Source organism: Argentina anserina, chromosome 7 (genome assembly GCF_933775445.1).
Source record: "Argentina anserina chromosome 7, drPotAnse1.1, whole genome shotgun sequence".
NCBI lineage: Eukaryota > Viridiplantae > Streptophyta > Magnoliopsida > Rosales > Rosaceae > Argentina > Argentina anserina.
Window position 1 is genome coordinate 23,106,384 of NC_065878.1, and position 11,201 is coordinate 23,117,584.

The following is an 11,201-nucleotide window of genomic DNA, read 5'->3' on the forward strand; positions in this document are numbered from 1 at the left end:
GTTCTTGTTCACAAACCACCTCTCTTTTAAAAGCAAATGCAAGGTGTTTATTCATATCAGCAACAGTGATTAAAGCATACAGAGTTGTCATCTGGGTCCTAAAATCCCCAATAGTATCAGCATAACATAAATAGAACAGGTCAAATTTTTGTGAGCATGAAAAATTCCAAAGGCAGGCTCCCATGGAAAAGAGGAAAGATAACAAAGGGAGGAAAGTCATCCAGGGCTATAGCTAGTTAGCTACCTGTACAACAACACTACCTTTCTAAAAGCATATATAGACACAAGGCATTCATATTCATAGGAGTGATGGGACTATATAATACAAGCGACCTAATTTTTCTGACGTTCCTACTTGCATGTTTTATATACAAACTTGGTAGTCTGTTACCGAGAAGAGACACACTCGGCTACCAAAAAGAAAACTCCTCTCGCATCTCTAATAGGACTACTACTTTCTGGTAGAGGTTGAAGAATGTACATGCATATCATTAGTGGCAAGTTGCTTGCACCGTCAAGAAGGCAGAAAGAGAGGATCCTCTTTGTTTTTGTAGATCTCAAATAGTTGCTTAGAGTAACGATTTGCTAAATCTCTACACATTTCAATGGCCATCGGGTCACACTCCTCCAACTCCTCTACGGTTTTCTTCAGATCACAGTATGGGTCTCCATCAGTAAGAAATTCAGCCAATTTCGAGCCCCTGATAAAAAGGGAGAGAACAGAAATTAGCATATAGTCAGCGAAAGACATAGACTGCTATCAATCTATTATAAGGTCCAAATATTCACTGATTTGCATTTCCAGAATAAACGCAAAAAAATGTTCCCTATAGTATCCATTTATCATACCTTAAAGCATCAAACTTGCTAAAGCCACGAGAGTTTAATAAGAAAGTTTCCTTATAAACTTTTTCCCCAGAACTTTGCTGTCTATAAAGAGCACATACAGCTTTCATGCACAGCTCTGGATCCTTACCGAATGCAGCAAGCATGTCTGCCTCAAACTCCCACTTTGTGTTGTGATCTTTGTTCCTCTGAATTGTTGATAGAACCTCCTCGAAGTTCACATCATCATCTGACACTATTTGACTCACTCGAAACATCATTACTTTCTGAAACATCAGAGCTGTCAACAATAAATCCACCCAAGCTTTCACTTTCACTTTCACTATCTGACCCGATTTCTTCAGGTTCATCTTCTTTTGGTCCTGGATCAATTTCAGTTACACTAGTCTGACTTGAACTCTTTTGTGCTTGACTTTTCCCCCACATTTTGTCAACCTAACTAAACACCTCTTTGGAGAGGTAACACTAACACCATCAACTGCGGAAGCAGTCTCTAAGTTGCCAGTCACATCTGATCCCACTCCATCTCGTTTTCTTTCCAGAAGATGCATCTTCTTGACTGCAATGGGAATGTTATCATCACTACTCTCAGACTCACTATCCACAACATTAGAAGCTTGTTTTCTTTTGGGTGTTGAGAAAGCCAGTACTTCCTCATTATAAGCATCTACATTTTCCTGATCTGAAAAGCTCTTGATAGGAGGTATCTTTCTGCTTCCCTTATTATCAGTAGGCAACACAATTTGTTTATCAGCAATTGTAAGTTCATCATCGCTGTCACTGATATCAATCACGCTGAGAGACCTAGGTATGCCACCACCTGGCGTAGGTGGAGCTATCTTCTTGCATGGACTTCTATCTTCCTTGAATTCCAGCTGTTTTCTTGCTTGACTAACTTGATCATATTCCATACCAGATCTCATTCTTTCCTTAGTACCATCGTGATGTTCATTGGGTGCAGTAGGAGGTGTACCTGCCAAAACCAAGGTAATCAGAACAAGTTTTTAAGGTACTAAGCAAGTAAGCATTAGTTGAGCACATATATAGTCATATTCTGAGATAGAGATCATGATCAATGAAGACTATCGATCAAACAGAAACCATGTTTTCCTTCCAGAACACCAACGATGCTAATATATTATATACAGGCGCCGCATATTCAAAGCCCCAACAGTTATATCAGTCAAAACTAACCAATATCTACATTCACTGCAGCTCATGCCCATATTCATCTATACTTTACTCCAAAATTTGTTTATAATGCAGACACTAAGGTATTTCCTCAAACCAATTTGTTCAAGACATGAGGGGACCAGATAACATATACATTTGTCACAGTATGAAATTTATACCTGCTGCTTGCGAATGGCAGGACCCTTTACCAGGGGACTGATATGTAGAGCTAAGATCGACAACGTTGACACCTATATCTCTGCTCCCTGAACTTCCCATGCCAACTCCAATCTTCAACCCATCCTCAGGTTCCATCCTTTCATTCCCTTCAGCTCCCCTGCTTTCTCCAAGCGAACCCCCAGTCAACTTCAATAGAAACCCCCCACTTTTCAATACCAAATCCTTGTCCAAGTTCAACACCCATCTTTCCAACTCTTTAAACTTTCGCCTCCACGCCTCAACTTCACTCTCAGCATTCTTCTTCTCAATCTCCAACGTTTCGTTCTCCACCATAAGCTCAAACACCCCATCCTCCTCCACACTATCCTCATCCAAACCAACACTTACCTCCAATTTCTCCTTCTCACTTCCACCACCATTCCCCTGCTCCTTAACCTCACCTCTTCCCCTCTTCAACACCCTTATCTCCTCTTCCATCGCAACCTTTTCGCGTTCCAAAGCTTGATACTTAGCCTCAAGAGCTTCATACTCACTCTTCCTCTTCACAATCTCCAACTCCAACTCCACACACCTCTCTTCCTCCTATTCTCAACCTCACTAACCCCACAGTCTACCTCCACCTCCATATCTCTCTACCCCAATTCACAACAAACCCTAGTCTCTAATCTCTAGCATCAACCATTTCAAACAACCCTACATTTCCCAATTCAAAATCACCTGAAGAATTCAAACATTTCCCACAAAATAAAATCTACCAAAACAGTAAACAGGTTCAATCTTTCAGTTAAAAACAGAAGAAACAATGTTCTTTCAATTCTGGGTAATCAACCTAAGCAGCGGTAGTAAACTTACAGCACCAGAATCCACAGTCGGCTCAGAACGTCGCCGTTTCAGTCGCAATAGGGTTTTTCACTGAATCACAATTTGAGAGCCAAACACGTCTTTCGTTAAAAGCGGACGAACTATATATAACTGCCACCTGTACCCGCGAAAACCGCCACGTGTCAGTCCCCCAGCCTGTTCCTCCCCCAAACGCGTTTGAAGGGTAGAATCGTCTTTTCATAACATTTCTCCGATCGTTTTCGCAGTCTTCTCTCGGATTTGACATCTTCCGGCGCGTTTTTTCCGGGAGTTTTCTTGAGCCAGGAGACATTCCACCCTTGAGAGATACCTAAAAGTGTGTGGCCGGAAACATGATGTGTGTTGGTCAAAAGACAATTTTACCCCTATGTGTCCCTCACATTTGCAGCCAAGCCCTGGGTAACTATTATAAGTGGCCGCTTTCCTATCGGGTTTGGTCGTTTGGGTCGCAGAGGGCAGCAAAAGAGAGAGACAGGGTAATGTGAACTGTTTGTTTTTCTTTGGTTTTTTAAGTTTATGTTGTTCACTTGATCAGTTTCAGTTTTTCAGTTTCGTAACTGTCTTATGTATTCGTTGGTGGGTTTGGATTGAGACTAATGAAAATGTCAGCTGTCAGGTTTGGCAGCTAAACCTCCCCATGGATTGGATTGGGTCCTGGATTTACAAAGGGACTAGCGATTTGGTTTTATCTGGGGTTTAGTTGTCAGAGAGTGTTTGAGTTGTTTTCTGATATGTTAGGGATTTTTTGTCTGTTCAATTTGGGATGTGTTTCTTCTAATAGGGAGAGCTTCAGTTATAGCCTGAATGTCTAATATGCCTGCTCTCTTTGTATATCAAAGTCTAGTTCTTTTAATTAGTTGTTGATATAGAACTGGGAATTATCGTATATCCACAGGCATGAGTTGCTGAATCTTAATCGAAATTTGTCATTATCAAAATGTAGGCAGAGTTTACTATGAAGGCATCTGCTTGCATAGAGGAATTAGAACTTTTGTTTGGAAAAGAAGAATAATTATACTGCAGGTGTCTGTTTCAATTCGTTTTGACTGTATGTTACCTCATTCTTATCAACTGTTTGATTTTGTTCTCAGGAGATGCACATGGATTAACAAAATTCTAGTTTCTGCTTTGAGTTTGTAGGTACATTTACTTATGTATATAAGTTTGTGTCACTTTCTGTGTTGTGTGCTCTAAGTCTATGCTACCTCTCAAAATTGTTAACTTTAAAACTTTGAAAGTATAAGTTTAGATGAAATGTTATTCATTGAGTTTGTGAAATGTGACATTTGACTTAAATCCTCACAGAAATAAAAATGCTGAAGCTTTTCCGGCAATGCTCCGTTTTTACGAATTGGGTTTCATCAATTCGGGTTGGGTTATTGGGTAATCTGGAGCCCAGAAGAGGGTTTTTCTCAATCTCAGAGGATATTGAGCTGAAGGAGTTGATGGAGTACATGGACTCACTGAAGAACTATGAGAAATCAGGGGTTCCTGTCGGAGCGGGCACCGATTCCAACGACGGGTTTGATCTGGGTCGAATGCAGACTTTGATGGAACTCATGGGTAGTCCTCATTTTAAGTTCAAGGTTCGGCCTTTAACTCTAATTTCAGTGTTTGAGGATTTAGGGAATATATGTTGAAGTTATAGTCTTTTGTGTTTTGATTGTTCAAAGTGCTTTACTTGTCAAGGATCCAAGAAGTTCATTAAAATATGAACTAGTTAGAAAAGTGGCTCTGTTTGTTTGGTTTTTCTTTGGGGTTAGTGAATGTATGATTGACTAGCATGACAGCATATATAGGCTGTTCACATTGCTGGAACGAAAGGAAAAGGATCAACAACAGCATTTCTGAGCAACATTTTGAGGGCAGAAGGGTATTCAGTTGGGTGTTATACTAGGTATGCTTTATGTCTTTATGGCTGTGTTGTGGTTACTATTTTTGTTTGTTGCTATCTCTGAGAAGATCATTACTTTCTATGTGCATGCAGCCCACATATTCGAACTATCAGGGAGCGAATTACTCTAGGAAGGTCTGGTGAGCCAGTGTCGGCAAAGGCTTTGAACTGTATCTTTCAAGAGAGTAAAAAGAATGTTGATTGTGCTATTGAAGTTGAGAATGGATATATTAGTCACTTTGAGGTATGCTTTATGTACAATATCTTTCAAAGTATTGATATTGAGAAATGTGCATAAATGAAGTAACTAATTGGACTTTCTTAGGTTCTTACTGCACTAGCATTCACACTATTTGCCAAAGAGAAGGTTGATATCGCAGTGATTGAGGTTATTCACTTCACCTACTGAGATAGTTTTCCAACTATTTCCTTGTAATACGCAAATTGGTAGAATGATCTAAGGAAATATTAGAAGTCATGAGCACACTAACTTTATTTACCTTCAATGAGCAGGCTGGGTTGGGGGGTGCTCGGGATGCAACTAATGTCATTCCTAGCTCTGGACTTGCCACATCCATCATTACTACAATAGGTGAGGAACATTTGGCCGCACTTGGAGGTTCTTTGGAAAGTATTGCAATGGCGAAGTCCGGAATCATGAAACATGGCTGCCCAGTTAGGTGGTTTTGACTTGGAGATTCTTGTAGACGTTAATGCCATGCACATATATGCTTATAGTCTTCCTGGATTGTGCTCCATTTGACCTACTCTTATTTAACACTACCCGTCAGAAACATTTCTGTTTATATGCTTCGTAGGTGTTTTTGAACGATAGTAGTCATATAATATGTTCTGCTCTATCATCATTCTCATTAGTTCATGGCTTCAAATTTCTGTTTATTTCTCATCAGATTGCTCTTGCCAACTGTATGAAGTATAATTAATTTTTTTAATCATGTTAATTTTTTTCTCATATTCTTTGAGTGGTATATATTTCAGGTGGTTTTAGGTGGTCCATTTCTTCCACATATCGAGTGCATTCTTCGTGATAAAGCATTGCTGATGAATTCTCCTGTAGTATTAGCATCTGATACAAGAAACAAAAGCAAGATAAATGGTTTTAGCATGCTTGATGGTAGACCCTTCCAATCTTGTGATATAGTGATACAGCTTGAGAGTGACTTAAAGCTGGTATGCATTTGAGTAGTTATTTTAGGATAAATTTCAGTTGCTTAGAGTTTTGTGATAACTAAACTGTGATATTTCTTGCAGTCAATTGAATTATTGGATTTGAAACTATTCATGCTTGGAAGTCACCAACTTCAGAATGCTGTAACTGCTACTTGTGCAGCACTATGTCTCCGTAACTTGGGTTGGTGATTGGCTTTTTACCATGCATCTTCAAGCTATAACATAGAAATACTAAAATGGGACAGGTTTCCTCTTAAAGTCTTAACAGTTGAAGAGTTTTCTTGCTGTATTCCAGTAATTTGCCTCCACATAGCATTCTATTTAACAAATTGTTTTCATTTTAACTCACACCTTCAACTACTACTTTGTGCAGTATATAGGATTGTTTTTTTCTGATTCACTTAAGGAGAAATCTGATCTTCTATGAATCATATCTAAGTAGATGGAATAATCTGTAACGTAGTCATTTTTTAGTCAGCTTGATCGGCATTCACCTAATCCCGGCCTGTCCTGGCCCATGCCCAGCCCTAGTCAAATGTTGTAAAACTCACTTTCCCCCAACATGCAGCACACGCTCCACAAAACTGCCACCCTGCCCATACGCCTCACTCTCTTAGAGGTAGATGCAATTATAGTACCACCAGCTTGGACAATGGATGTTGACTTAGTTGCTTCTGCAGTCGATTCTAATCCCGTAGGTGTCCCCTTAAATGCAATACAACCAAGGATAACAAACCCTGGAGGAAAAGGGTCTCAGATTGTCAGATGATTTTTTTGCCTCTAATGATTAAGTTATTACTGAAGTTTCTGATTCGGATTTTTTTTGGTTTCCGTTTTTTCTTTTCTTTTCCGGATCTAATGCTTCAATGGTTACACTTCAGGATGGAGAATTTCAGATGCATCCATTAGAACTGGTTTACAGCAGACTCACCTTCTTGGAAGAAGTCAATTTCTAACATTGGAAGAAGCCGAGGCATTGGGATTGTTTGGAGCAACAATATTGCTTGATGGAGGTTGGTTTCCCATTTAATGTTGTTGTACATTCTCTTTCACACCTTATAATTTATTTACTGAACATACCGACAGGAACAAAAAAAAGGTGTACATAACAGAGTAAGGGCATTGCTGAAAGAATTCCAACCTAAATGGTTATTTTAGTTTTCTTATTGTAAATCTATATACCAGCTTATAAACAACATCACTAATACTTGTTTAAATACTTTTCAGCCCACACCAAAGAATCTGCTAAAGCGCTGATGGACACTATAATGATGACTTTCCCAGAGTCGCGATTGATTCTTGTGGTTGCAATGGCAAACGACAAAGATCATCTAGGTTTTGCAAGAGAGTTTCTTTCAGGTCCAGTTACTAATCAGTTTCTTTTTCAGTTTTTTTGTTACTCTCCTTGTGTCGTAATCTTAAATGTGGGCGAGTCAGAAAATTATACATACATATATTTGTGTTAGAGGGTATACACAATCTGAGACAGTTGTCCGCTTCTCTTCAGGTGGGCATCTAGAGGGTGTCATTTGTACAGAAGCTAACATTGCTGGGGGAAAAACTCGGACAACTGCAGCATCAGTGCTAAGAAATTGCTGGATCCAAGCTTCCAAAGAACTGAGCCCAGATATCGTTCATGATCAAATGACAGAATGTCAAGACTTTTCAAAGGTCCAATTAGTTGGCTTAAGCGCCTCAAGAAAAAGACCATTACTTGCTGCCGTGCCTTCATTTCAGGATTCCATGAAGATTGCAAATCAAATTCTCAGGGGAAGAACCAGGGATCAATCTCATATTACTGTAATAACTGGCTCTCTACATATAGTTGCATCAACATTAGCTACCCTCAATGCATAATGGCTTCACTTTTGTCACTGTGAACTGTAAGATATGAAATCTATTAGTCTTCAGTACTTGTTTTACATTACCACTCATTAAAAGCTTTTAGATTTTGCTTACATTATGTATGCTGAGTAATTGCCACAGAGGACCACATTTTCTTTAAATCAACTGCACCACACTATCTTGTTATTAAATTTCCATCATATGCTTCTCTTTGTCGAACTCCTTATTGCAGGTCCAGAAAATTACTGTAGTGCAGAAAAAGCATGAGGAATTCTGGAATTTCATGGGGCTCATCATCATTTATACTTCAAATTTTGTATTATACATGTTGACGGCATGCACACTCATAGCCTTTGGGAGGAGGACCACTTTTTTTTCTTTTTCTTTTTTCAGATTGTTCGAAGTTAATGACACGGTATGGTTAATTTTCTTATCCAGGGTTATTTCTTGAATCCCTTTTGCATGCCCCAGTATGAATAATTCTGCAGAGAACTATTCATTTGGCTTATTTGCTTTATTTTGCTCTTAATTGAAATGGGCCGGACGCGTCTGATCCATCAGTCTGCTACTCTGCTGCATCTAAAACTTTAAATTTCAAGCAACTTAATGTACTTCCAGTTCTCTGCATATACTGTGATGGATGAAATGAGTGTTCGTAGATTCTAGTGCCCACATATATATGTCAAACAAGTGTAACTGTTGGGGTGGTGAAGAAGATGATCAAATTATGACTGTTACCAAATTCAATCTCCCGATATTCATGTTGAAAACTCGTGCATGAAAGTGTCATTTTAATCCTAATTTTTGGATTCAAGCGGAGGACTACAAACATAATGAACGTAATTGTACTCAGATGCAAGCGTTCAAAGTTGAAAGCCGAGAGTGCGAGATTACCGAGTTATTTGTCATGTACTGCTACATGCATACACATGCACCGATCTAGGAGTGGGTTAGAGTTTGCCCTGGCCCACCTCATTTTTTGAAAGTGAAAAAATTGAATATATATCGATTATGGCTGATTAAGAAAAATTAAGTCATTTGCTATGTTTTTTTGGGTTTTTTTGTCAACACAAAATACATATGATAATTTATTTCATTTGAATCTCAGTCTTTTATCTTGTTCAAATATGCGTAAGCTATCATTTTCATGTTAAAATTATCACTGCTATGTTATGAAGTCCTTAAAAAACAATTGACATTCGCCCAAACTTAGCATACCCAGTTATAATCTTGGATCCGTCCCTATTATACACAATAAGTCGAGCCGCCCAGCAAGGTTAGGATACCAGTGTCTTTGGTGAACGTAGGAATTCTCCCACACTTCCTTGAATAAATCAGGCTACCGCTAAAAACTAATTAATCAAAGGTCAAACTTATTAATTAACCGAGGACACTGCATGGAACTGGAAAAGTTTATACATGGAAAGTAGTAGAACTGTATATAGAAGGCGTACTGCAGTTGTTAGAGACTTTCTGGTGTAGAACAGTAGTCGGCATCAAATGACCTACAACCTGCATAGCTCTCCTTCTCAGTCGTCACCATCACAGAAAACACAAAGAAAGCTTCATCATTCGATTTTTTTTGTTTTGTATAGAAAGAACAGAGGCAGCAAACCAACAGTGGCATTCAAGGCTCATCTTGCTTTTCAGGGTTGATTGGATGTTTAAACACCAATAAACGAATCCCCACATGCCTTCAATATCATTTTGAATCTCATGTCAGACTCAACTTTGTATGGCATATTGTATACGTATATGGATGTTCTTATATTTTCACTGTTTATCTTCACTCTTCAGTATACTGTAGAAAAAGTTTAGTTCGAGAGCCTCAAACTAAAGGATCGCATAAACGAAGACAATGATAGATCGATGCATCGTGCCATCATGGATTTAATATTTTGGACGCAAAATAAAAGGATAAGTTTTCCTTAAGATATATAACTTGCTAGCTAGCGTTGCACCATCTTAGCCTGAAAAGTTGTGTTACGTACCCAGGCCCGGACCTGAGTGAAGCCAATGAGGCAACAAACTCAGGCACCAACAGCCTTAGGGGCACCAACTACATGCATCCGATCATATCTTCACTTCTTTTGGAAATTTTCTCATGATGGTTGGATATTATGATGTATGTATGTGTCATATTCATATGTCTTACCTTATTTAGCATATTATACAATATATATTAAATTATTAATGCAGCATAATTTTAAAACAATACATGTTATATATATAATAAGTGTTATTTCTATATGATTTAGACATGATAGGGGAGATTGGTATATAAACCTTTCATCACTCTTTCTCTCACAATATATATACTCATCATGGCACCATTCTTCGAACTCGCCTCAGATATTCAAATCTCAGATCCGGCCCTGCGCGTACCCTACTTACTAAGAATTTTGGTGCCCTAGCTAATAACTCTTGTAGTGTACGTACCGGGATCGAGTTGGTTGCATTGCAGCTCGTTATAAATTAGTTTGTCTCAAAATCATCAAGACAGTTCCTTCGAAATATAGTGTCGATCTCCATGCATGTGTCCAGCAGTAAGATAATGAGGATGGTTTCTCCGCATGTACGTTCATCAGAGACTTCTGTCAATAATGCTGAGAATTTCAATCTTGTAATGCTAAACTATTACATGATAATGGCATCTCATCGGTTTAGATCAGTATAGAAGGCAAACCGTGGAGTGTAAGGAGAATCATAAAATTCGGCGATATTTTATCAACTTGCTATAAAACTTAAAAATTATAAGAAATTTATCGGATAAATTGAAAAGAGAAAAATGCCTCGTATATGTAATTAGCATAAACATTGGATGATTCAACGGTTCTCATAATTTAATCTGAGAGCTCGAATTGGTTGCATTATTTTAAGTAGTACTATTTCCTAAAGACTAATCCACATGCAATACTAATTATATGATGATTTGCTACATACATGCATGATTAAATTTGAGAACCCTAGCTAATAAAATTCAATTAAGAGAGCAGCATGGGAAGGGAGCTGCACCAAAATTTTAATTTGGCTCCCAACGGTTATGGGTCAGAGATGGGGACATGTCGACCTCCTAAACATATACGGGTATAGAACACCAAATCTAATTCCATATATGTTTGCATTGTATTGCAAAATCGTATTTCATTGCATATATAGAATCGAAAATTAAGGTCCCACGTTATAGTGTTCTACGTCTAAATTCCGACAT

The 11,201-nt window shown here is 38.5% G+C and overlaps 2 protein-coding genes across 4 annotated transcripts; one reads left to right on the plus strand and one right to left on the minus strand.

Annotated features, from left to right (window-relative positions):
• Nucleotides 1-234: 234 nt before the first annotated feature.
• Nucleotides 235-1,411, minus strand: LOC126803026 (uncharacterized). The gene is given in 3 exon segments (XM_050530763.1): nucleotides 235-701; nucleotides 850-1,080; nucleotides 1,082-1,411. Coding segments are annotated over 3 exon segments (609 nt in total). The 5' UTR covers nucleotides 1,273-1,411; the 3' UTR covers nucleotides 235-514.
• Nucleotides 1,412-3,499: 2,088 nt separating this feature from the next.
• On the plus strand, nucleotides 3,500-8,416 carry LOC126803006 (dihydrofolate synthetase). Of its 3 annotated transcripts, XM_050530739.1 has the most exons (13): nucleotides 3,500-3,536; nucleotides 4,152-4,200; nucleotides 4,366-4,646; nucleotides 4,860-4,957; nucleotides 5,048-5,198; nucleotides 5,280-5,342; nucleotides 5,468-5,629; nucleotides 5,954-6,145; nucleotides 6,227-6,326; nucleotides 7,027-7,158; nucleotides 7,373-7,504; nucleotides 7,653-8,028; nucleotides 8,223-8,416. In XM_050530739.1, the coding sequence occupies exons 3-12, from the start codon at nucleotides 4,374-4,376 to the stop codon at nucleotides 8,000-8,002; spliced, it is 1,653 nt and encodes a 550-aa protein (XP_050386696.1). In that variant the 5' UTR covers nucleotides 3,500-3,536; nucleotides 4,152-4,200; nucleotides 4,366-4,373; the 3' UTR covers nucleotides 8,003-8,028; nucleotides 8,223-8,416. The 3 variants fall into 3 exon arrangements, with proteins under 3 accessions (XP_050386696.1, XP_050386695.1, XP_050386697.1); XM_050530738.1 differs by lacking the exon at nucleotides 8,223-8,416 and having other exon boundaries at nucleotides 7,653-8,092; XM_050530740.1 differs by lacking the exon at nucleotides 8,223-8,416 and having other exon boundaries at nucleotides 3,519-3,536; nucleotides 4,152-4,196; nucleotides 7,653-8,092.
• Nucleotides 8,417-11,201: the final 2,785 nt, after the last annotated feature.

Coding starts and splice junctions, on each gene's coding strand:
- LOC126803006 (XM_050530739.1), top strand. CDS start 4,374: ATGCTGAAGCTTTTCCGGCAATGCTCCGTTTTTACGAATTGGGTTTCA. Junction 6,146..6,226: donor TTGAGAGTGACTTAAAGCTG/GTATGCATTTGA, acceptor TATTTCTTGCAG/TCAATTGAATTATTGGATTT. Junction 6,327..7,026: donor ACTATGTCTCCGTAACTTGG/GTTGGTGATTGG, acceptor GTTACACTTCAG/GATGGAGAATTTCAGATGCA.